This window comes from Perognathus longimembris, chromosome 10 (assembly GCF_023159225.1).
Source record: "Perognathus longimembris pacificus isolate PPM17 chromosome 10, ASM2315922v1, whole genome shotgun sequence".
NCBI lineage: Eukaryota > Metazoa > Chordata > Mammalia > Rodentia > Heteromyidae > Perognathus > Perognathus longimembris.
In genome coordinates this window covers 17,310,569-17,332,797 of record NC_063170.1, presented here as the reverse complement: position 1 = coordinate 17,332,797, position 22,229 = coordinate 17,310,569, and the positions used below count along the sequence as shown (strand labels likewise).

Below are 22,229 nucleotides of genomic sequence, written 5' to 3'. Positions count from 1 at the left end.
CATGTATCACATATGTCTTTGTCTGTCACAAGAATTGAATTTGGTAGAAAAGAATATTATTTCAGAGGTTAGGAAGGAGTATTTAAAGTTTGTTCTCAATGTCCTTATTTATAGCTCAAACATTAAGCCTAAATAATCCATTCACATACACAACAGGCAAGCCTTACAAATATAGAATAGCACTCAAAGAAGAGAAGATGAATTAAAGAACAACTCAAAACCCATTAGAGGAAGTTTTCATCAAGGGAATGAATATGATAGAAACCAGAAATCATTTTCTGATCCATGATCCATAGAGTTTTGTAATCAGTAATATTTAGATAATACTTGTTAAAATATCTTGCTCATATTTATGTAGTCATAAATAGCCCTGGAGACCTTTGGATTTGCAGAAGAGAGATGAAGGGATTAACATTTGCCTTTCGTGACCTCATATTTCATTGTGTAGTCCTGTCCTCTGAGTTCATTGAAGTCACTGTGCTCCACAGCCATTTTCCTCATGCAGCATTCTGTGATATTCCTCCTAGCAACCCTCTTCTGTAATCTGTGGATAATAATAGAGATAGCAATTATCTATTAGTAGGGACCCCTATTAGACATAATACTTGCATTCAAAGTGAGAATCAGGTGGTGACAGAAAACTCAAATTGGAAGAAGAGTGCACACAGGCACCAACTTTCAGCAAATTCCCATTGGTTGATAACTAGAGGAAACTGTCACAAATTAAAAAAAAGGAGTGTATGTACAGAAACACAACTTCACAATTCTAGAAATTCCCAGGAGACCAACGTTCAATTCTCATCTGAATCAGACATGTAATTTCGTAAATATTTTTTGTTCTCACCCCTCCCAAATGTCACAATTTAGGCAACCCTAGAACATCCTGTGAGCATTCCAATTCAGGATCTTGCTGAGAGTGCCAACATATGATATTATTCCCTTGCAGGTTTGGGTTTTTATAATTTACTCTCCTAGATTCCTATGCACTCATTGTTCAAATTTTTAGCATTAAAAAGAAATCTCTCCATGAAACTTCTTTGAGTCTTGCCATTGGGAGCTACTTCTTCATCAATACTTTCTGAGCTTCATTAATGTTTTCTTTGTATTTATAGTCCAAGCCTCATATTATAAGTACAGATAGAACAGTTAAACAAAAAAATAAGCAACTATCACCACACCAACTAAATCTAAATTGAGACTCAAATACTATTTAACCACAGGCAAAGAACATATCCACAATTAGTTTTGATGTGATTGATTAGTTCCATTTTATAAATAAGGAATAGCAAGTGGACAATGTGATTACATTTATTTTCCTCATATATCCCTTTTACTACATTCATGCATTGAAAGATACTAAGAAATGTAGCAGATAAAATTCGTGCTCCGCAAGGTGTGTGTGTGGTCGGGGTGATTTTTAATTTGACATTCCCTGTAGTACTAGGACCTGGTCCTATACACGAGGGCCAGAATGTATCAAATATGAATAATATTTTGCTTAATGCATAAATGAACAAAATGATAAAAGTAAATGCCCCTCAATACATAATGAACACAATAACTTCTACAATGACTAACAACACCAACTAGAGAATTAAACAATATATTCAATTCTATTTGGCCAACTAAGTAACATTGCAAAACACTGTATAGCAAGTAAAACTATATTGCAAATGTAGAAATACAGAGTATTTCCCATCAACTATATTCTGTAGTTATTTTCTCTGTAAAAGATATATAAACATCAAAATCCAGCTTCATCACATAAGACATTTAATTTTAATCCCACTTATTGAGAGCCCATGACTTTGTTCACAAATGAGAACTTTGAAGTTTACATCCTTCAACTCTCAGTTCAATTGCTTTTAAATTCAAGGAGAGATGCAGGAAAACAAAGAACCATTGTTCCAGCCTTTTGGCAGACTGTGAGGTTGTTAGATGAGAATGAGTAAGTATCAATTATACCCAGGAATTTTTATTATGTGCACACATTTGTTTATGTACATTAGTATGGCCTATAATATGCCTGTGTGTATATAGCAACATAAATGTGTGTATATCCTTTCCAATGTTGATAGTCATGTTTAAATGGTGCATTTATACAGCCTTCATGGGGATCCCCACTGTTACCTTATCTTTTTGACTGACAATGATGGGATTTCAGTCATGCTCAACCTTTCCGACAGTGCCAGTGATGGGATTTTTTTGAAATCTTATTACTGGTTGCACTGCCTTGATCTCAGATGGAACTTTCAATCAAAAAGGCAATCATAAGGTTATACATTCGTGAGATTCCCTGCGAAGCCAGTGATCGCATAATACAACTTGTTGGAAGGGACTACTTGCCTCCAGTCCTTATGGGGCTATAAAAAGTAATTGGCTACTTAGCTCTCAGCACCCGCTTTTCCTTCTCCAAAATACAGCGGAGCCCAGCACTCTGTTGTGTCTCAGTGTGGAATCCGGCTGCTCCTAGGAGATTTTTCAGTCTCATGCGGAGACTTGTCTTACTTTAAACATATGATTAAGCAAACTCTCTCAAAGGCACATCTGTCTATTTCTAAGCATTGTTGCTTTACTGGTGAAGCCAGTGAGTATATGTTTCCTTTTTTATGTATACACGTTGATTTCCCCATTTCCTTTCTTCTAAAATATACTGTAAAGTTCGTATTCTAGAAATCACAGCTCTGTTTGAGAAGGGGAACACGTGTTTAAAGTATATTCCAGTCATGCTACTGTAGACTATTTTTCTTAATTATAGTAACAGCATTAGTAATATAAATTATAATGAGGAGCCTCCTCCTTTCCCATGGCATGTGCAAAGGAGAGTTGAGGGATGTCTTTGTAACTTGGTCTTGTCACAGAATTGAGGCTGAATTGATCCCATGTGGTCTCCAGTCACCAGAGATGAATCAGTTCCCTTGACAGGAGCCACATAGCTGTGTGGTAGACAGAGGAGGATCATTTTACTTCACTTAGTTCTAAATTAACAACGCTTCGCCATTAGGCAGAGAACTCTTTGGGCAGAGTACATTTCAAAGAATGGGAAAAGACTATTGTTTGGGACACATAAAAATTCTCAGACACAATAAAATGCCTGTGGATTGAAGAAGTATTCTGTTTGAAAAATAACTCTCCATGAATATGAGAGATACATACTGATGTATTACTGTAGTCAGAACAGGACACATGCACGGACATAAAAATAATCTGTTTAGTAAATTTAAAATTGCATTACTTAACATACTGAGAATGGAAGAGGTAAAGTTCTCTTAAAGATCAGGACATCATTTAACTCTTTTTGTTGGAAAAGGTCTAGAAAGTCAATTGCTAAAATAAAACCATCAGTGAATTGAGGTGTGTGTGTGTGTGTGTGTGTGTGTGTGTGTGTGTGTTCAGAATTTTATTTATGTTGAAGGAGATCTATAGGTATAGTTGATTAGTATAACCATATTATGAACTACAACCATAGCCATAGAACTGAATTTACTCCCCATTACAAAACTTAAAATTCCCTTGAATTCATGAATTGCAAGTGTGATACTGGCAAAGGAAACTGGTAAATAGGTCTTCTTTTCATTCTTTCTTGCTGGAGAATGTAAATTTCATGGCAATATTTGGACAATAGGTGCACAAGGCAGTATCTCTTTGCCCCCAAATCCTACAATAAATTTTTAATCTATTGTTTATCAGCATCGAACAATACAGATTTTATGTTCCTGGATGAAACACTTAGTTCTGTTAGACATGTTGGTTTTATCTACGTCACTGTAAAGTAAAATAGAAACAAGTCCCTTGCTTTAGAATATGTGCAAGGTAATATTAGTATTTGCTTCTGAAACTACTATTGAAACCACAATTAATAATCTATTAACACAGAGGGTGTTTTTTTTTTAAGACACTTTGTGCTAAACTGGTGTTTGGAAATGTTAGATGGGACCTTTACTTTCACTTCATGAAAGTGTTCAGTAGCTGGTAGGATAAGCGTAATTCATGAGTTATTCCAAGACAATAGGACTTCTATAAGAGTTGCATGAGTCACTGCATAGCTGTGAAACTCCTAGTATTGTATGCAAACTCACTTTTACAGAAAAGATGGGACCTCCAGTTTTTCTAGTCAAATTCATTTTTTTTAATCAACTTCAAGGCAGTGACTCACAAGGCAGAGCCTATTTTTGCCCAATGAGACTCTTATCTAATGGACATTTTTCACTCCAGAACCCTGTAAAAATCTGGAAGAAAATTTTTAGATCTAGATCATATTCTTGGGTTCTCTTATCATATCTGGCTTCCTGGTTACTTGAGTTATTAAAAATTAAGTTATAGATCTGTAATCTGCTCTTTCATTTTAATTTCAGGCACTTCAGGAGACAGTTGTCCTACCTATGAGGTATTGTGTCTGTATTTTAGGGCTCTGTTGAATGCTTGTGTTACTAGACTTAGTAAGCTTTGTCATTTCTCTAATTCCTTATCATGATGACTCTGATAAGTACAAGCAGTCATGGGTATGAATTGGCTGAATGTTTTAGAACTTTAGTAAGAGATGGTAATTCTCATAATAGGACTTTGGTTGGCTGGAAAAGAACGATGACAACAGAGGTATTTATAAAAATATATTTCACAAAGTAGGAAAACAATACAGGAGTTTCTCTGAATACAATACATGGAGTAAATAAACAATATTGCATTAAAGCAAAGTAGAAAATTAAAATGATCTGCATGTAATACTTGAGTTTTATCATACATTTTCTACTCCTACATGGCAGGTTTGCATTACAAATTAAAAAGAATGCTCATATATTCTAGTTCTGTTCTTTTTCTTTTCTTTTATAATTTTGTAATCTAAGATGTTCTGTGCATCACCATGATAGGGGACAGAGTTACTAAAAACATAAGCAATAAAATTATGTACAAATCAGTTCCTGCTCTAAAATAGTGGGGGCAACTTGAAACATGTTTATTGGGCAGGGATTTAGGTAAGTATCTAAAAGTCTAGAGTTTAAATATTCACAGGAGTCAATATACTTTCCGATGTTTGTGCTTGTAGTAAAAACACCAATTACTAGGAACAAAATAGAAAACAGTCTAAAAGTTTCTCTGGGAAAATGCTGTTTTTGCCATTACCAGTCACAATAACACTTTCTACTCTAAAGAGACTATAAGCTCTCCTTTTGATAATATTGCCTGCCATACTTATCTCATCAAAATGTACATGTATTAAACATTCATTGTATATATATATTCATATAAAACAATCTAAAGGATTATTAATGGATACCATTTATGCTTTTCCCATATTGTCCTTTAATCTATAGATTACCAACCTTAATAAATAAAAGCATTAATGAACATCGATAAAATATTTATTTTTTGAAGAATAAACAAATAAATTCACACGCTAGCCATAAAACCATCTGTCTCTGATGTCGTTCACTGTGGGATACAGTTTATATCTGTGTTGTCCTCCTAAAGGAGGGATGAAGTGGAAGGAATGAGGAGGAATTCTGCTTCTACAAAACAAGCCTGATTTAATGGGATTTCTATTTTCCCACCACTGACTTGACACATCCCCCACCCTGGAATGGATTACAAACATGTGAATATTTTAAGGCTCGACACAATATTTAAAGATGCTATTCAGTCTCTGGTGAGTGGGGCCTCAACAACTATGTACAATGTGTGGTCACCGTACCTTATAATCTAGGAGGCCTCCCCAAAATTCCCCAAAGTCATAATGTACAGCAGACCAAGTATTGCTTTAGCATTTGTGATGAAGAGGGGAAAAAAAGAACCATTTGCATTCATTCATAAAAATTCTTGCAGCAGACACAAATCAGCAGCAGATTCCTTACAGGTCCATGTTTTGTTTTGTTTCCCTAAGAAGCACCTTTTAATTTTGATTTCTTTTTCCTCTTTTTAAAACCATTTCTCTAAGGATTAGCTGGGATCACAAACTTTGCCTGTGGTGGTCAAGTAAATATCAAATATCCAAAGACTTCTAGACAATCCACATACTTAAGTCACACTCCACAAGATTTATAACCTCCTAACATATACTTTTTATTCTTATTCTTATTTTTTTTGGTTCAACATTAAAATGTGGTTGAGTTTATAGATGATTGGTGCTAAACTTGCCTCTAAAAACAAATAGCCACATTGGTTGTATCTAAGGGGCGTGACCCTAGAATATTACAGAATGCTCAGTTCCATTGATTGATTTAGGATCCACTGTCAAGTTTCTTTGTCACTTTCACCAACAGAGTAGAGTTCTCCCAGTCTCTTAAAGCGGGGACCCCAGTCACTGAGGTAGTCAAAATTCTGGTCTGAGTCTGACGTGGTGGACTCCAGCGAGCTGAGGGAGCCAGCCACAGACCCTCGGCCTTCATAGCCATAAATCTGAATGGAGTCGTAGGGTGGGGCCGTAGGGTCATTATCTGCCTCATGAAGCCTTACATTTATAAATTCATCGACATCAACACCATTTGGAACTGGAGCAAGCCCTTGCCTTGGCATAAACTGCAAATCTGGTTTAATATCCTTACGGGGTAAAAATCCATTAATTCCATCTGGGTTTTGTAATGTTGCAATGTCAAAAGCCTCTGTGTCCTCCTCGCCTCCTCCTTCGTCGTCGTAGCGAATGATGTTTTCTCGAACGTCTTCGTCATCTTTGATAATTAATGGCTCATTTTTATGCCGCCTCAGTGTTACAAACAGCACCACAATGACTGCAAGAAAAGAAAAAAAATCAGATAACAATTAATCAAGTAATCATATGGACATTTCATGAAGAACAATTAGTCTAATAATCATAATTAATTTTATAAGGATCAGATGATATATGTTCTAAGGAAGCCATGGTAAAAATGAAACACAACAACAATGACAAAAAAAATTGTATGTGCCTTTAGCAGGTAATGAATCTAGCCTCCTGAAGAATAAACACTAAGGAATGACTATTACTTCAGATTACTTATTGTTATTAAGTAAGGACATAATTGGCTCAAATCGATTTCCATTTACTCGTGTTGAAATTTACATTTCATAGTTGTGTAGCTCTAGATAGAAGATAGCACTGTACATATTGAGTACAGCACTTAATATGAGTTGGTCTAGATTTACCTTCTATGTTTTCTTTTGGTTTTTTTTGTTGTTGTTGTTATTGTTTGTTTTTGTTGGTCTTGGTGCTTGAACTCAAGGCCTGGGTACTGTTCCCAATCCTCTTCGTGCTCAAGGGTATTGCTCTATCTCTTGAGCCACAGCACGACTTGCAGCTTTTTCTGAGTGGTTTACTGGAGATGAGAGTTTCATGGATTTTTCTGTCTGGGTTACTTTGATCCACCATCCTCACATCTCATACCCCTGAGGACCTAATATTACAGGCATGAGCCACTGGCTCACTGTTTTGTTTTGTTTTCCCCCAGAAATAGGTATGATGATACATGGTGATACTTTCAACTACTCAGAAGGTAGAGGAAGGATATTATTATTTTTTTAATCTTGAAACCTTATCTGAATTATAAAGTAGAAAGAAAAACAAAGAAGCTGTGCCCCAGATGGTAGAGTGCAAGTCCCTGTGTTCTTAAGGAAGTGTTGTTTAATCTGAGTACTGAGGGAAAAGAAAAACATACAAACAACATGGAAAAGTTGGAGGAGAAAGAGGACTAGATCTTATCTAGTCCGATTTGTGCTTTAGCAACTTTGTGTGTGTGTGTTCGTGTGTGTGCATGTGTCTGTGTGTGTGTTGCTGAGAATGGACCTCAAGCCTACTGTTTAAGTGCTTTCCCACTGAAGTATACTTCACTCTTTGATTTTTATCAATTCTTTAAGTTATTAAGCAGTTGAATAATAAGAACACATTTTGTGCATAAGTTCTTTTCTTTTACTGTCATGTGAATTTTTTTATTGTAAAAGCAATACACAGAGAAGTTACAATTCCATGAGTAACTTTTTATATTGAATGAAGACTCTTTATATTGAATAAGACACTTCATTGACATTTCCCTACCATTTTACTTTCTTCTTTTCTTTTTGAGAAAGATTCTTCCTATGGATCCCAGACCTACTTCCTTCTCTAAATCTTCCTGTCTCCATCTCATAATGTGGAGATTACAAGAATATACCTCCATATCTGGTCTTAATCTTGTTTTCTTCATTAGGCTTCTCAGTGAAAGTAATACAAAACCTTTCTTATAATTTGAAATCATCATTTTAATTGTAGGTTGTCATTAACGATACTCATGCAATCTAAATTCTTTTTAAATAAAACAAATTTGGGTTTATTTTTTGTCTGCTTGTTTTCTCTTTGTCTCAGCAAACTCTAGAATCAATTATCCAAATGATACAGTGTTAAGATACAATAATAGTAATGTGTATCATAGGACTTGGAGTTCTTGCTACATATTAGATGGGGTGACAAGCACAAAGAGGCTTATCCTAACTTCCACCACTATTATGTTTTAATACTTTTTCTCACTTTTACCCTACCAACGGAATTGAAATCTCTATTTCATTGGACAACTACTTGTACAACATTATCTTTTCACCTCCCATTAATGACAACAATATATTGTTGAAGATAGATCTTCTTCAATGAAATCATACTATCTACCATTCAGGTTGGCACTTACTATCCATTTACAGTCATCAGTAGTCAAGATTGATTGTGCCATATAGGTTATGAAGAGAATACATACCTAGAAGCAAAATGATGCAGGCTAATATGGCAATTAAGGCGCCCATACTGAGTCCAATTGGAAGTACGTAAGCTTCAACATTACAAGACTGGACAACACCATCATTGCTGCAACCACAGACCCGGATGGTCAGGGTGCTGGTGCTGCTCAGGGGAGGATTCCCACTATCACTGATTATGATGGGTAAAAGATAGACTTCTTGCTTCTGCCGGTTGAATCCATTATGTTTTGCCAAAATACTCAGAGAATTATCTAGAAAAAAGGGAAAATGACAATAAATCACATCAGTTCAAGATGGCTGCCCACACATTTAGTTCATAAATCTTCCACAAATCTTAATCCAATCCCAGTAGCACCGGGACAATTGGAATTTCTTTTCTTTTAATGTCCTCAATATTTCAAATGGCATGAACCAAAATATCCACCCACAATTGAATGAACAGAATGCCATAATGAGCTTGTAGAGTTTTACCACTCCTTTTAAAAGCAAGATATTTATTGCAGAAGAAATAAATTTTCAGGATCTTTTCAGAACATGCACATTATCTCAAGTCTTATTAGAATACACAAATTATTCCAGTTCAGCATGAATCTCTAAGTTCCCAATGTACGTGACAAAATCGAATGTTTAGAATTTCACCATATTTGATAGAACTATTTGAGAAGTTCTGTATTGAAAGATAGACTGCATGACAATAGAAAATGAAACATTGTAAAGCTGTTGACCTTCACAGCACCTAATAAGTGCCCATGCCCTAGAGCAGTTATAATAAGAAAAAACAAAAGCCTCTTTTTCTGACAATTGGACGAGAAATACCAGGCATATTCAAGTTCTATAGACTTGCATATCTTTTTTTTCCAATTAAGAAAAATAAAGTCATATATATGTATATATGAATATATGTATATATATATGTATATGTCAATATATGTATATATATGCTTTATGTACCTATATCATCAATTCCATATATTCTTGTAATTATAATTATATGGATATATGTTATCTGGAGCATTATTGAAAGATATGTTATTAAGCAATACTTAATGATATAACTTTGCTATGATGTTAATGTATGGTTCTCAAAATCTCACCCACTATAAATTTTATCGTGGTCAGTAATCTCCACTTGATGAAAACTACCATTCTCATTCTTTAGTTCTTGTTATTTATGTATTTTTCATTTTGATTAGTGAAAGACACCTATGTACTCAAGATAGGTTCATTGATTATCTCAATCTGTCTTCCTAACCAAAAGCAACTTTAAAACCAACTATATCTGGTGGCTCAGGGTTATAATCCTTGATACTCAGGGAAGCTGAATTCCAGAAGCATCCTGGGCAGAAAATTCCACAAGACTCCATCTCCAAAATAACCAGCAAAAAGTTAGGTGGAAGATGTGATTCAAGTGATAGAGACAAATCAGCCAGCCAAACAAGTTGGCCATGCAAGCATGAAATTCAAATTCAAACTCCAGAGCTACAGACACACACAAAAAAATATCTAATTTTAGTTACTATGATAATGTTATTTGGTCAAAATGATTATTCCCATTAGATTGATGTAGATATTTACAAATATGCAGAATTCAAAATACTATCTACCTCATTGTTAAATAGTAAAGCAGTGACTTCAAACTTTTGTAGTCAAATTTCTGGTCAGCATTGTTTTGCTGATTTTCAAAATACTCAAATGTCATATATCCCATTCAAGTGGCCCTCCTATGCCCATTCTTACAATATTGGGGTGGTAGATTGGTGCTTTCCCCAAATAATGTGTAAGATATAGCAAGTTTAAGCATAACAAGTTTATAGTGAATTGTTATGATGAGATCAAATAGAGAAAACACTCTGAATCAACAATTACATTTTCTAACATGTTTGCTTTCGTATCATTATCTATTAATTTTAAAATTTAAAAATAATTTCTACTGCATCATGGGAACAACAACTAGCAATCTTTATTTTCATGACTTTCATAATCAGTATAAAGTTAGGGGACCAAAATCACAAAACAACTCTCAGAATATAGTTATGTTGTAGTTTCAAAAACTGTGTAGTAAGCATGAGTGAACTTAATGTTACAAGTATCTCCTACCATGATGCTGCTATACACAATTATCAATTGCTTGTGATTAGTGTCTTTGAGGGTAAACATTATTAATTATATAAAATTTCCCTGCAATAGGTTACTTCCTGGTTTATGCTATTGTGTAGAATTTATGTTTTTCCTATACTGATAATGGTTATACTTCATCCAATGAACCTCAGTGCTTAGTTTTTCACAAATCAGATCTTCTAAATCTTCTATTGATAATATACTTTATAACTTATTAACATAGCATTCTTTTAAAACTTTTTATCTTTAGAAAAGATATTAATATTTGTCAGGGTAATTTCTTTTACAATGTTCTTACACAGCATTTCTGATCTATTCTATCTCATTACATAATGTCTAACAAATAATCAGGCTCTTCAGTTAGACAAAAATTTCTATGAGAATTTTGGCAAAACTTATATAAAAATAAACTGATTTTTAGAGTACTGTCAATGTGTGCTCATTAATTGAATTATGTTTACCCATATATGTCAATATATTTTTATTGCAACTACAAGAGATTTTTCTCATTTTTAAGATTAGTTGTTGATATTGTAAATTTTGTTGCTATAATAAACCTTTCTAAAATTAGTTGCCTTTTAAATTTATCCTTTCAATCAACTATTGCGTATGTATAAAGTTTAATTTTGGAACATTGCTTTTAATTCCAATAAACATTTAGACTCTTTACTCATAAGCATATATCAATTCAGAAACTTCCAGATCAGCCCAATAGCATAAGATAGATGTTATGAAATAAAATATATTCTATTCCCTGGGAATAATTCTGGAGAAAAGCAGCAAGTGAAAAAAAATTATTAAAAAAATAATTAAAAAGGCAAAACATATAAAACAGGCAAAGACAAGTAAACTATAATATCATTGTAGTCAAAGTTGAAGCTTGGAACAATGAAGTTTGCAAAAAAGTAGGATATCTTTTTCAAAGTACTCAAAACTAAAGAAAAAAAATGAGACATCCTTTCACATAAAAAAAAAAATTATATCCAGAAAAGCTGTCTTTCAAAAGCTAGTGTATGTGAAATAGAGACATTCAAGATAACAAACTTGTTATCAGCATTTATAGAAGGAAGTTTCCTTCAGACGGAAAGCGAATCATCCCAGATGGTAATTCATATGCACATTAACACAAAGAACATCAGTAAAGACAATTATGTAGTTATGAAAGACAGTAGAAGTGTGCAGTTTCTGTTTTTTATCTTAACTGTTTTTGAAAGCAATTATATAAAAACAATATGTATTTAATGTATTGTTGAGAAAAAATCATACCTAAAACTTAAACACAGTAGTGTTTGAATCCTCCACCAGCTCACTCTCAATAATGAATAAAATCACTAGGTAGAAATCAGCACGGTAAGAGACTGATAAAAAAATAATAAAAGTAATAAAATAAAAACCAGCTGCATCTGACAGATACTTAGAGACTATTCCATTAAGAAATAGGAGAACAAATATTCTTCTCAAGTGCATATGAAACAATTATTTTTTGCAGTAATATCAATATAAAATGACAAATAAATGTAAAAATATAGACATACAAAGAATATTTTATGCACACAACAAATCACAGTATTCACAAAATGAAATTAAACATGAATAATAGAAATAGGGACACCCACAAACATGCAGAGAATAGCCTTTCCAGTAAGAAATGGCTCAAAGAAAGTAAATCGATGTTAGAAAATACTCAAAGAGTGGTATCTAGGTTGGTTCCATATTTTAGCAATGGTAAATTGTGCTTCAATAAACACAGTTGTGCTGGTAGTTGTAGTATGATTTTGTTTGTCATCCTTTGGGTAAATGCCCAAAAGTTAGGTTGCTGGGTCATAGGGCAGCTCTATGTTTATTTAGACTTTTGAGGAACTTCCACACTGCTTTCCAGAGTGGTTGAACTAGTTTAAACTTCCACCAACAGTGTAGTAGTGTTCCCTTTTGGCCACATCCCCACCAGCACCTGTTGTTATTAGTTTTCTTGATAATGGCCATTCTTATTGGGGTGAGGTGGAATCTCAATATTGTTTTGATTTGCATTTCTTTTATGGCCAGTGATGCTGAGCTCTTCTTCATGTGCCTTTTGGCCATTCTCATTTCTTCTTCAGAGAAGTCTCTCTTCAAGTCTTTAGCCCATTTATTGAAGGGGCAATTGTTTCTTTCAGAATTTGTTTTGGGGGAAGTTATTTTTTTAATTCTAAGTATATTTTAGATTTGAGGCCCTTGTCTGTCATATGACCAATAAAGATTTTTCTCCCAGTCTGAGGACCTTCTATTTATCCTGTTAGCTATATCAGTTGGTGTGCCAAAGCTCTGCAGTTGGAAGTCACTGCTTTACTATTTAACAATAAGGTAGATAGTATTTTGAATTCTGCATATTTGTCAATATCTACAACAATTTAATGGGAATAATCATTTTGACCAAATAACAATTAGGGATTTCCCCATTTTTTTCACCATTTTTCTATCGACTCAGGATATACTCCATGGAGGAAGAATGACTTGGTATTTTGAAATTTGGTTCATTCTCCACATTCATGTATTTATAATTGTCTATTGAAAGAAAGATGCCGTTGGAGTTATTGTGGCTATAGAGGACTTATAGTACCAACCATGTTTCAAAGGACAGTATTATGAAATTATCAGTTGCCCTTGGTTCCTTTTCTACTGTCTGTACATAGAAAATAAATATTAAAGAAGGGACCAGTACTAGGGCTTAAACTCAGGGGCTGGGTGAAGTCCCTGAGCTTTTCTGCTCAAGGCTGGCACCCTAACACGTGAGCCACAGCTCCACTTTTAGCTTTTTGCTGGTTAATTGGAGATAAGAATCCTACAATTTTACTACTTGGGTTGGCTTCAAACTACAGTTCTCAGATCTCAGTCTCCTGAGTAGCTTGAATTGCAGGCACCAGAACCCAGTTTAAGGATAACTATTTTGCCAAGAACAGGTAGCAGTTCGAAGCCAACCTGGGCAGGAAAGTCTTTATGACTCTTATCTTCAATTAACCAAGAAGAAACAAGAAGTGCTGTGGCTCACATGGTAGAGTGCTAGCCATGAGCTGAAGAGCTAAGGGACAGCATCCAAGTCCACCGTTCAAACACACCCAAAGACAACAATATCTCGTTAAAGTATGCAAATTTATTTACTTTTCAGTAATATAATGTTATACTTCATACTTTTATCCATCTATTATGGCACCAGATAACATATAAAATATTTACTATAAGTTAGTTTTCCTAATTTTGTTTTTCCAAATAATTTGTTAACATTTAACTGGAAGATATTTAAAGTGGTCATCTTAAAATTATTCTGCTTGGATATTTGTTCACTGGATTTTTTGTACCTTTTAAATAAATACAAAATGTTAAATAAGGGAGTATGAATTATCTTACATAACAGATTTGGGAGACTATACTTAGTCCCAATACTATTCTCAACCTCTGGCTTTTACAAGCAGATGACATAGTGCTACATATTTTTAAAAACCAAAACAGTCCCCTGTTCAAATAATTAACACTAAATTAAGTCATTAGAACGGAGGCATGTTTTTTTAAAAATGTAATAAAGTACTGTGAAATATTCTTTTCATCTATCCACCTATCCACCTATCCATCTGTCTAATTTCTGTTAGTGAATTAAAGGAAAATCCAATAAACATTATTTGACGATTACAGTATAAACAGAAATGGAATGCTATTTAGTCTCTCTTTAGATAGATAGATAGATATAAAGACATGCAATATATATTATTATATATTTCAGATTTCTATATTTATATTATAAGACCAAGGCTTACCGTAATCCTGAGAGAGAGAAAGAGAAAAGCGGGAGAGAGGGGGTGGGCAGAGGAACTTTCATGACTTTCTTTCCTTCTATTATTGAGATTTATCTCTCCCCATATCATCTTCATGGTTTAATTCCTGCCTAGTCTTCATGTGATATTTTTTTTTGCTCTCTTTCTCTATTTATCCCTGCCGACCTGAATTTTCTGAATCAAAGATATTCTCAGAAATTTTATAGTAGCTTTCTTCTGTCTAATAATTTCTCTACCTCTCCTTAACTATGATTAATATTGTGAACATTTATGTATTCTTTTTGTCTATACTTACATGTAACTACTCTGTGGATAATTCTACTTCCAAGTTCTCCTCAGTCTTTCTATATAAACTAGACAGATGATCTTATAAAACTGCTTATTCTTTCATCAAGGTGCTATTAAAAAGAAATGATCTAGTAATGGAGATATGCTAGATACTAGAGATATAGAAAGAAATCTCTAAGTACAAAATACCTGATTTAGGATGCATAATAAATATTCAGCAAATATTTGTTTTATAAATAAATTCCTAAGTAATCATAAGTTATAGTTTGTGCCTCTCATATACATTTCTCTTTATGTGACTTGATGTAAGAAGTTAGATGCGGTTCAAAGTAAATCAAAGGGAGAGTTTAATTTCCTACTGCCAAAAGGATAGGATATGGAAATATTAGAGAAATATTGATGATTTTCAATACTCTCTGAGTCTGCCTCATATCACCAAAATGAGCAATAAATCAGAGACGCTTAGGTACTGACAGAGGTGGCTCAGAGAAGACACTCCTAAAATATTAGAAACATCATGATGTAAGAAAAAACAAACATGCACACTTGAATCAAGGTGGATGGCTTAGTCCTTTAATCACAAGTAGGCAAATTAACTCAATGAATATGTCCTGGTTGGAGTTAGGAAGAAATCTCCTCTTGGATCGATATTTGGTATTTAAACATTTCGAGCTGGAATCAAAGGATATGCTTTCACACAGCATTACTATCTGTATCCATTTTCCAAAATGTCAGTAAGGGAAATAAATTGTTTGGACTCACCAAACTCCTCTTCTAGGTGAATATGTGTGGAAATAGGGCCACATGAGGTTATAAGGATAAAGACCCTAATGCTTTAGGATTGGTGTCTTTATACAGAGGGACAGTGAAGAAAGGGAAACCTTAATTCCTTTTTCTCTGTGATCACAAAATGTGATTATGTGAGCATGGAATAAAATGACAGCTGGTCAAGAGCCAATTAAGAGGCCTCAGAATGTAAGCTACCATGCAAACACCACCTTGCATTTAAACTTCTCGCCTCTGAGGAACATATTTCTGTTGCTTAAGCCATCAGTCTATAATGTGATGTTAAAGCAGCTCAGCAGCCCAGGACAATTTTGTGATCACAAGCTGACTCTATGAAAACAATTTATCATGATAGAGGATGTCCATCTTGAAAACTCTTCAACTTCATTTCTGTAACTTATCCCAGATCCTTAACTTCCTTCCTCCCACTTTACTAACTACATATTTTTAAATCAGGCAAAACTGCCTAATATTATTTACTGCTATTAGTGAAATAGTTCATGTTTTTCTTCTACCTTGTCTATATTCTAGACAAAATAAAGTAGGCAATCTTAAATTAATTATGCATTTCAGTGTGGTTCATGTGTCATTGCCCGGATGCAGAAATTTTACCTGGCTCTGAGTCCCATTTATTTAAAGTCACAGAACTGTGACTGTTGATGGCCCTTTTTATGTGCAAGCAAGATGAAAAAAATGGAGCCAGAGTTAATGAAAGCATTTGCCAGTCAAATATTTACAACAAAATAAACAGATAAGGAAGTGGTCAGGAGATACTGTTGTCATTCCTTTTTTGAGAAATGTCTCCCGATATTTGATTTGCAAACTTAATTCAAATTCTTTTGGTCAAATCAAATTAAATAAAAACATGCCAAGAACAAAACAAATAATATATGGCACTGGTGTTTACTAGGTAAGAATAAGAAGTTAAGTTCTTTTCATTGTGCAATATCTGTTGTTAGTTCATAAGAACCTTGCACAGTAAGCAAATTTCCAAACCCAGAAGCTTTCTGCATGTTAACAATATACATATGTATATGTATAACGAATCAAATATATAAGCATATGAACCAAGTATCCTAGCATCAAATACCACAACATCTATACTTTAGTCACATCATTTTACTCTAAATACAGAGTCTGATGGGAAATAGTCTCATGGGACTGAGTTAATAAATATTCGGTAGCTACTGAGATCTGAGAATCACATTCAGCGCCAGTCTAGGTAGGAAACTCCATGAGACTTTTTTTTTTTTTTGGCAACATTTTTATTTCATTTCTTTCCTTCTGTACTTACATGAAATTGTATTTCTATACAGTTCACAATTCAGTTAATTAAAAACCAGTACCATAAATGAACTAGAACAAATTGTTTTCTTAGGGTGTTTTTTTTGCCTCGATTTTTTAAATTTACTTATTTATTGTCAAAGTGATGTACAGAGAGGTTACAGTTTCATATGTTAGGCATTGGACACATTTCTTTTACTGTTTGTTACCTCCTCCCTCATTCCTCCCTCTTCCCTCCCCCTTTCCCTCTCCCCCCATGAGTTGTTCAGTTGGTTTACACCATATGGTTTTGCAAGTATTGCTTTTGGAGTCATTTGTCTTTTTATCCTTTGTCTCTCAATTTTGATATTCCCTTTCACTTCCCGAGTTCTAATACTAGTATATACAGTATCCAGTATACTCCCATGAGATACAGTGATAGTTCAGGTACAACCACAGGAAGGGGATACAAGAGGATCATTAACAATAGAAACTACAGTTTCATATGACATGTTGTAAGTAATTACAACAGTGATTTATCACTCGTTTCCATAACATGGAGTTCATTTCACTTAGCATCATCTTATGCATTCATAAGGCCATAGCTATTAGGCTCTTGTGATCCTCTGCTGTGACTAGCCTAAACCTGTGCTAATTATTCCTTATGAGGGAGACCACAGAGTCCATGGTTCTTTGGGTCTGGCTCACTTCACTTAGTATAATTTTTTCCAAGTCCTTCCATTTCCTTACAAATGAGACTTTTATCTTTGTTTACTCACTGAAAATCCAGAAGTAGATGTGTGGCTCAGTTGGTAGAGTACTAGCCTTGAGCAAAAAAGTTCAGAGACAGTACCCAGGCTGTGGTGTGCCAATGCACATATGCGCATGCAGACACGCACAGGCACATACAAAGAAATAAAATCAATTTTTACTAATATTTTATGCTAGTAAAGGACAAGAGAAAAGTTCAAGGAAACATTGTGATTAGTGGATCAAACTATGAAAGGTGATTGTTGCTATAGTCAACATCTTATTTTTAAAAATTTTTATATGTGCTTTATGAACTTGAAGTAATATTAGCATATTAGTGTGTATTTCATTTTAATTGAACTGCTGATATGTATGTAGGGAAAACAATTCCTTATACCTCTAAGTACATGCAAATATAGTTATCAAATAAAATTCTAGAAAATGAAGATTTATTTTTATTCTAGGTTCACCTATGCCTTGTCCAGTTTTGAACTCCAAATTTCAACCACATTTAATGACCATTTGTGTCTGAGCAAATTATTCACACCAAGAGACACCAAGTGAAAAATCTATATAGCCATTTAGGTAAGAAACATCTGAGCATATTCTAAAATGAACATTCCTGGACTTTATACTAAATCAACTGAGACAGAAATTTTATGGGTGGCCCTGAACATCTACATTTCAAAGAAATTCTGTTAGCAATCAACTTCTTGAGGGATGTTTTGGAGACATTACACTCCTTTCCTTTCCCTCCCTTAGGTGTAGGTATTGCTTAATGGTTCGGCCCAAGCTGTCAGAGCCTTCACTGGGGAAGCTATTATGCTCTGGGTTGTGTAATCCAGCAGGGGTAGCAGCTGATAGCAATTTCCCTGCATAATTCCTTCTTTTCTGCTTTAGTGGTAAAATAACTGCTTTAAGAAAGGAGAGAAATGATGCAAGAAAATGTGGCACCCTACAGTTAGCCAAAGTCCAGTGTTTGTCCTTGAATCATTTTCAAGTTTAATAATGTTATATTAAAACAGCTTGGCTAAACATACATCTTTGGGCAGCAATCTTAATACACAGTGAAGGCAAGAGGATAGCAGGCAGTTATGTAGATAAAATTATCATCCCAGCAGTGTCCACATTATCATTCCTTCCAGGTTGTTGTCAGTGGGAAGGGTACTGTTGTAATCAGCCCAAAAACATTTTTAAAGACTTTACATTAAAGGTCAAACTGATTTGGTTTTTCTAACATGTACCCACATATTGCCATGTTAAAGTACAGATGGAGATGCCAGGAATACAATGATGGGGGACAAAAATAACCACCAAAAAACCAACCTATACTTGTGTAGGTCACCCTGATTGAAAGAGAAATCACATCAAACTCATTCAAACCCTTTTTTATTGAAAATGTAATCTGATAAAAACTTCCCCATTGTTATATGCTGTAAAGAAATCTGAATGCACTTTTGAAGTCATGCATGATTTCATTTTAATACTTCATTTTAAAATAAAGAAGGATTTTTGATGAGTCTTTTTAAATATTCTCAAAATGATATTTGAGTTTCCTGACTTGCCTTTCCTAGTCCATAATAGATTCTGTCCCATGGTTCTTCCTTGCTTTGGGCTGTTTTATAAAGATCCTTATCATCAAGTTCTTCACATTTTTTAATTATAAGAGCTTATGCTTAACAAATCCAGGCAACTTTAGGCAACCTGTCCCCCTTTCAAAATTCTGATTCCTGAATATCTGACTTGAGGCAACATTTAGTTAAGATGTATGTCTTAGATTCTTTCTGAATAGAATATTACGAAGTGTTTAGGTTCTGGAATCATTCATAGTTGCGATTTTATCACAAATCATTCCTTAAACACATTGCATTTTAAAACAGTCAATCTGATCTCAGCAGATTCTCTCATTTGTTCAAATTATGCAGAAACCTAGGTCAGAATTTAAGAAGCAAATGTGTTTTGCGATGTGAAGTGCTCAAATATGGATGTACCCAATACAAACTCTCTCTCTCTCTCTCTCTCTCTCTCTCTCTCTCTCTCTCTCTCTCTCTCTTTTTCTGCCTCTTCTCTCAAGTCTCTACCCCTTTGTCTCTCTTTCATGCTTGTTTTGGGGCTTGAAATCAGTATCTGGGTTCCATCTCTGAGCTTTTTTGCTCAAGGCTAGTGCTCTGCTACTTGGGCCACAGATTTGCTTAGGGCTTTTTTGCTTGTGAACTGGAGATAATAGTCTCACAGACTTTCCTGCCCAGGCACGGTTTGAGCCATGATCCTCAGATATGTCTCCTGAGTAGCTAAGACTATTTGACTATAGGTGAATTCTTTATCACTCATTCCTGTTAGTGTAACTGTTATTTACCCTGGTAGACCTGAGTTGTTGAAGTGAGAAAAGATATTTTCTATGCTTATAAATTTGTATAACATTATTTTTCCCTTCTGTTTTTTTCTCTGTCTGTGCCTCACACACACATACAATATTCACCTAACACACATAATTGTGGCATTTCTTAAATTATTTTCCCAACTTATTTCTATTTTCTACCATGATAAACTCTATGGTTATAAACTCCATTGCTATAAATTCCATGGAAATAAATTTGGTGAATGTAATACATTTATTTTCTTATCTTTTATAGCTCCTGGTCCTAAGATATGCCCCAAACAGACTTATATCTGCAAATATTTGTAACTGAGTGAACAAATGAATTGTCATTTTGTTACTCATATCTAGTACAAAATGATATCATTCATGCAAATTAAAAGTATGATATATCACTTAATATTCACTAAAGTGAGTATAATTGTGAGTTTTCCAAAAATATAAAAATTGATTTTAGAAGGACAAAGGAATTAAAGTATTATTACAATGCTTTCAAAAAGAAAAAAAAAGTGTTACTACCTTAAAAGAAACACTTGAGCAATTTTAAAAATAGGAGGAAAATATTTTCTTTATATCCAAGTTATTTTATTCTTAGATATGTATGTATGCACATTGTTCATGAAGTATTATTCATAGTAAACAGAGGTAAAAACAATGCAAATACCTGTTAGTTGGCACCTAGATGAGCTAAATGACATATCCACACATGGAATACTATATTGACACAACAAAGAACAAAGTCTAGATGTAAACAAACCACAAGTTAGATGAGTTCCTAAATCACAAAGTGCAACAAGACAGCCACTGAACCATATGCTATATAACTTGGTTTATAAATGTGTTTCTATAGCGCTTTAAGTAAAAAAAAAAAAAAAAAAAAAAAGTAACCTGAATCTAGAAGTTAGTAATTACTAATAGCAAAGAGGATCCTTTTTAACATGATGGAAATATTCTAAAACTAGATTATTCTAAATTTACTGCCATTAAATACAACCATCATATAGGAAAATCCTGCAGAAAGTAAGCTGTTTCTCAAACAGCTATTTAATAGAAAGATGTATAAACTTTAATTGAATCTTTGTGAAAATAATCTCTCCAAGTAAAGAAGGTTAAATTCATAAAGTATTCTGATATATATGTATATATATGTATATGTATGTATGTATTTATATATATATCAATAAGTACATCCTGCTGTTTAACTTTCTTTTCTAAAACTGTAAAGAGCTTATTCAATCTTTTTTCCTTTCTTTATGAAAAAGAAAATAAAAGGGACTAAAGCTAATTTTCTGAAAACAGAGAATGTCTGCATTTTATATTTATAAGAAGACATTTACTATGGGAAATAATTGCTGCAGGCATTTAACACCGCATTAATTTTTGGTGATTAGATACAATGGGAATTTATTTATTCGGGAAAGTAGTCATTCTATTTTATTAAGAAGTTAAAAATGGGAAATATTAAGAGTATAAGAAAACTAGATCTGACTTCAAAACAGTCTTAGGCTATATGAGAATGGGTGGTCATTATCCTGAATTCTAACTTCTAAAGACTCCCTTGGGAAAACTTTAATATGCACAATAAAAAGAATGCTTCAGTTATCTTTGCTATGGTATTTTTACAGTTAAATTCTATTCTCATATTTTAAATTATTGTTTCTTCTGTGTATCTGCAATTAAAACTTCCAGCTCTCTAGCCTCCTGAGTTTTTTTTTTCCCTATGAATGACTCTTCTCAACCTCCATCAGCCGCATCTTAAAGGAATGTGAAGAACGCACATATTGTGGTTTACATTTCTATTACCAATACTGTTTCTATTCTAGAAATCAATGGAAATCAATCTATTTGGGCTTTGGAACAATGAGTGCCCCCAAAGTATACAGACTAAAATGGATGATTTGACAGTGATAATTACAAGAGTATGTGGCAGGTTTTAATAATCTAGATCTGCATTAAAATATTTGCAGTGAATGGACAAAAACAGCTGCCTGAAAACATAAACCAAACCTTCTAAAATATTCCTGGGTGAATGATGTTATATTGGAAGTTCATTTCTGTTAGGTCCTCTCCCTGAGGGCTACATGCAGATGTCCCCACCTCATTAAGTCTCCACCCAGTTACCTGGGTAACCTGCAGACCTGGAGGCAGTTACC

General features: G+C 34.0%; 1 protein-coding gene across 3 annotated transcripts in view; it reads right to left on the bottom strand.

Moving 5' to 3' along the window:
- Positions 1-413: 413 nt before the first annotated feature.
- The window catches only part of Cdh8 (cadherin 8), a 335,462-nt gene continuing 313,646 nt past the window's right edge, over positions 414-22,229 (bottom strand). For 2 of the 3 annotated variants that reach the window (XM_048355442.1, XM_048355443.1), the window contains exons 11-12: positions 8,691-8,942; positions 5,395-6,722 (exon numbers count right to left, since the gene is read on the bottom strand). In XM_048355442.1, coding sequence (XP_048211399.1) covers positions 6,229-6,722; positions 8,691-8,942 — 746 coding nt within the window. In that variant the 3' untranslated portion in view covers positions 5,395-6,228. Of the gene's footprint in view, positions 545-5,394; positions 6,723-8,690; positions 8,943-22,229 lie in introns of those variants that run through there. The other variant, XM_048355444.1, reaches the window with a different exon arrangement.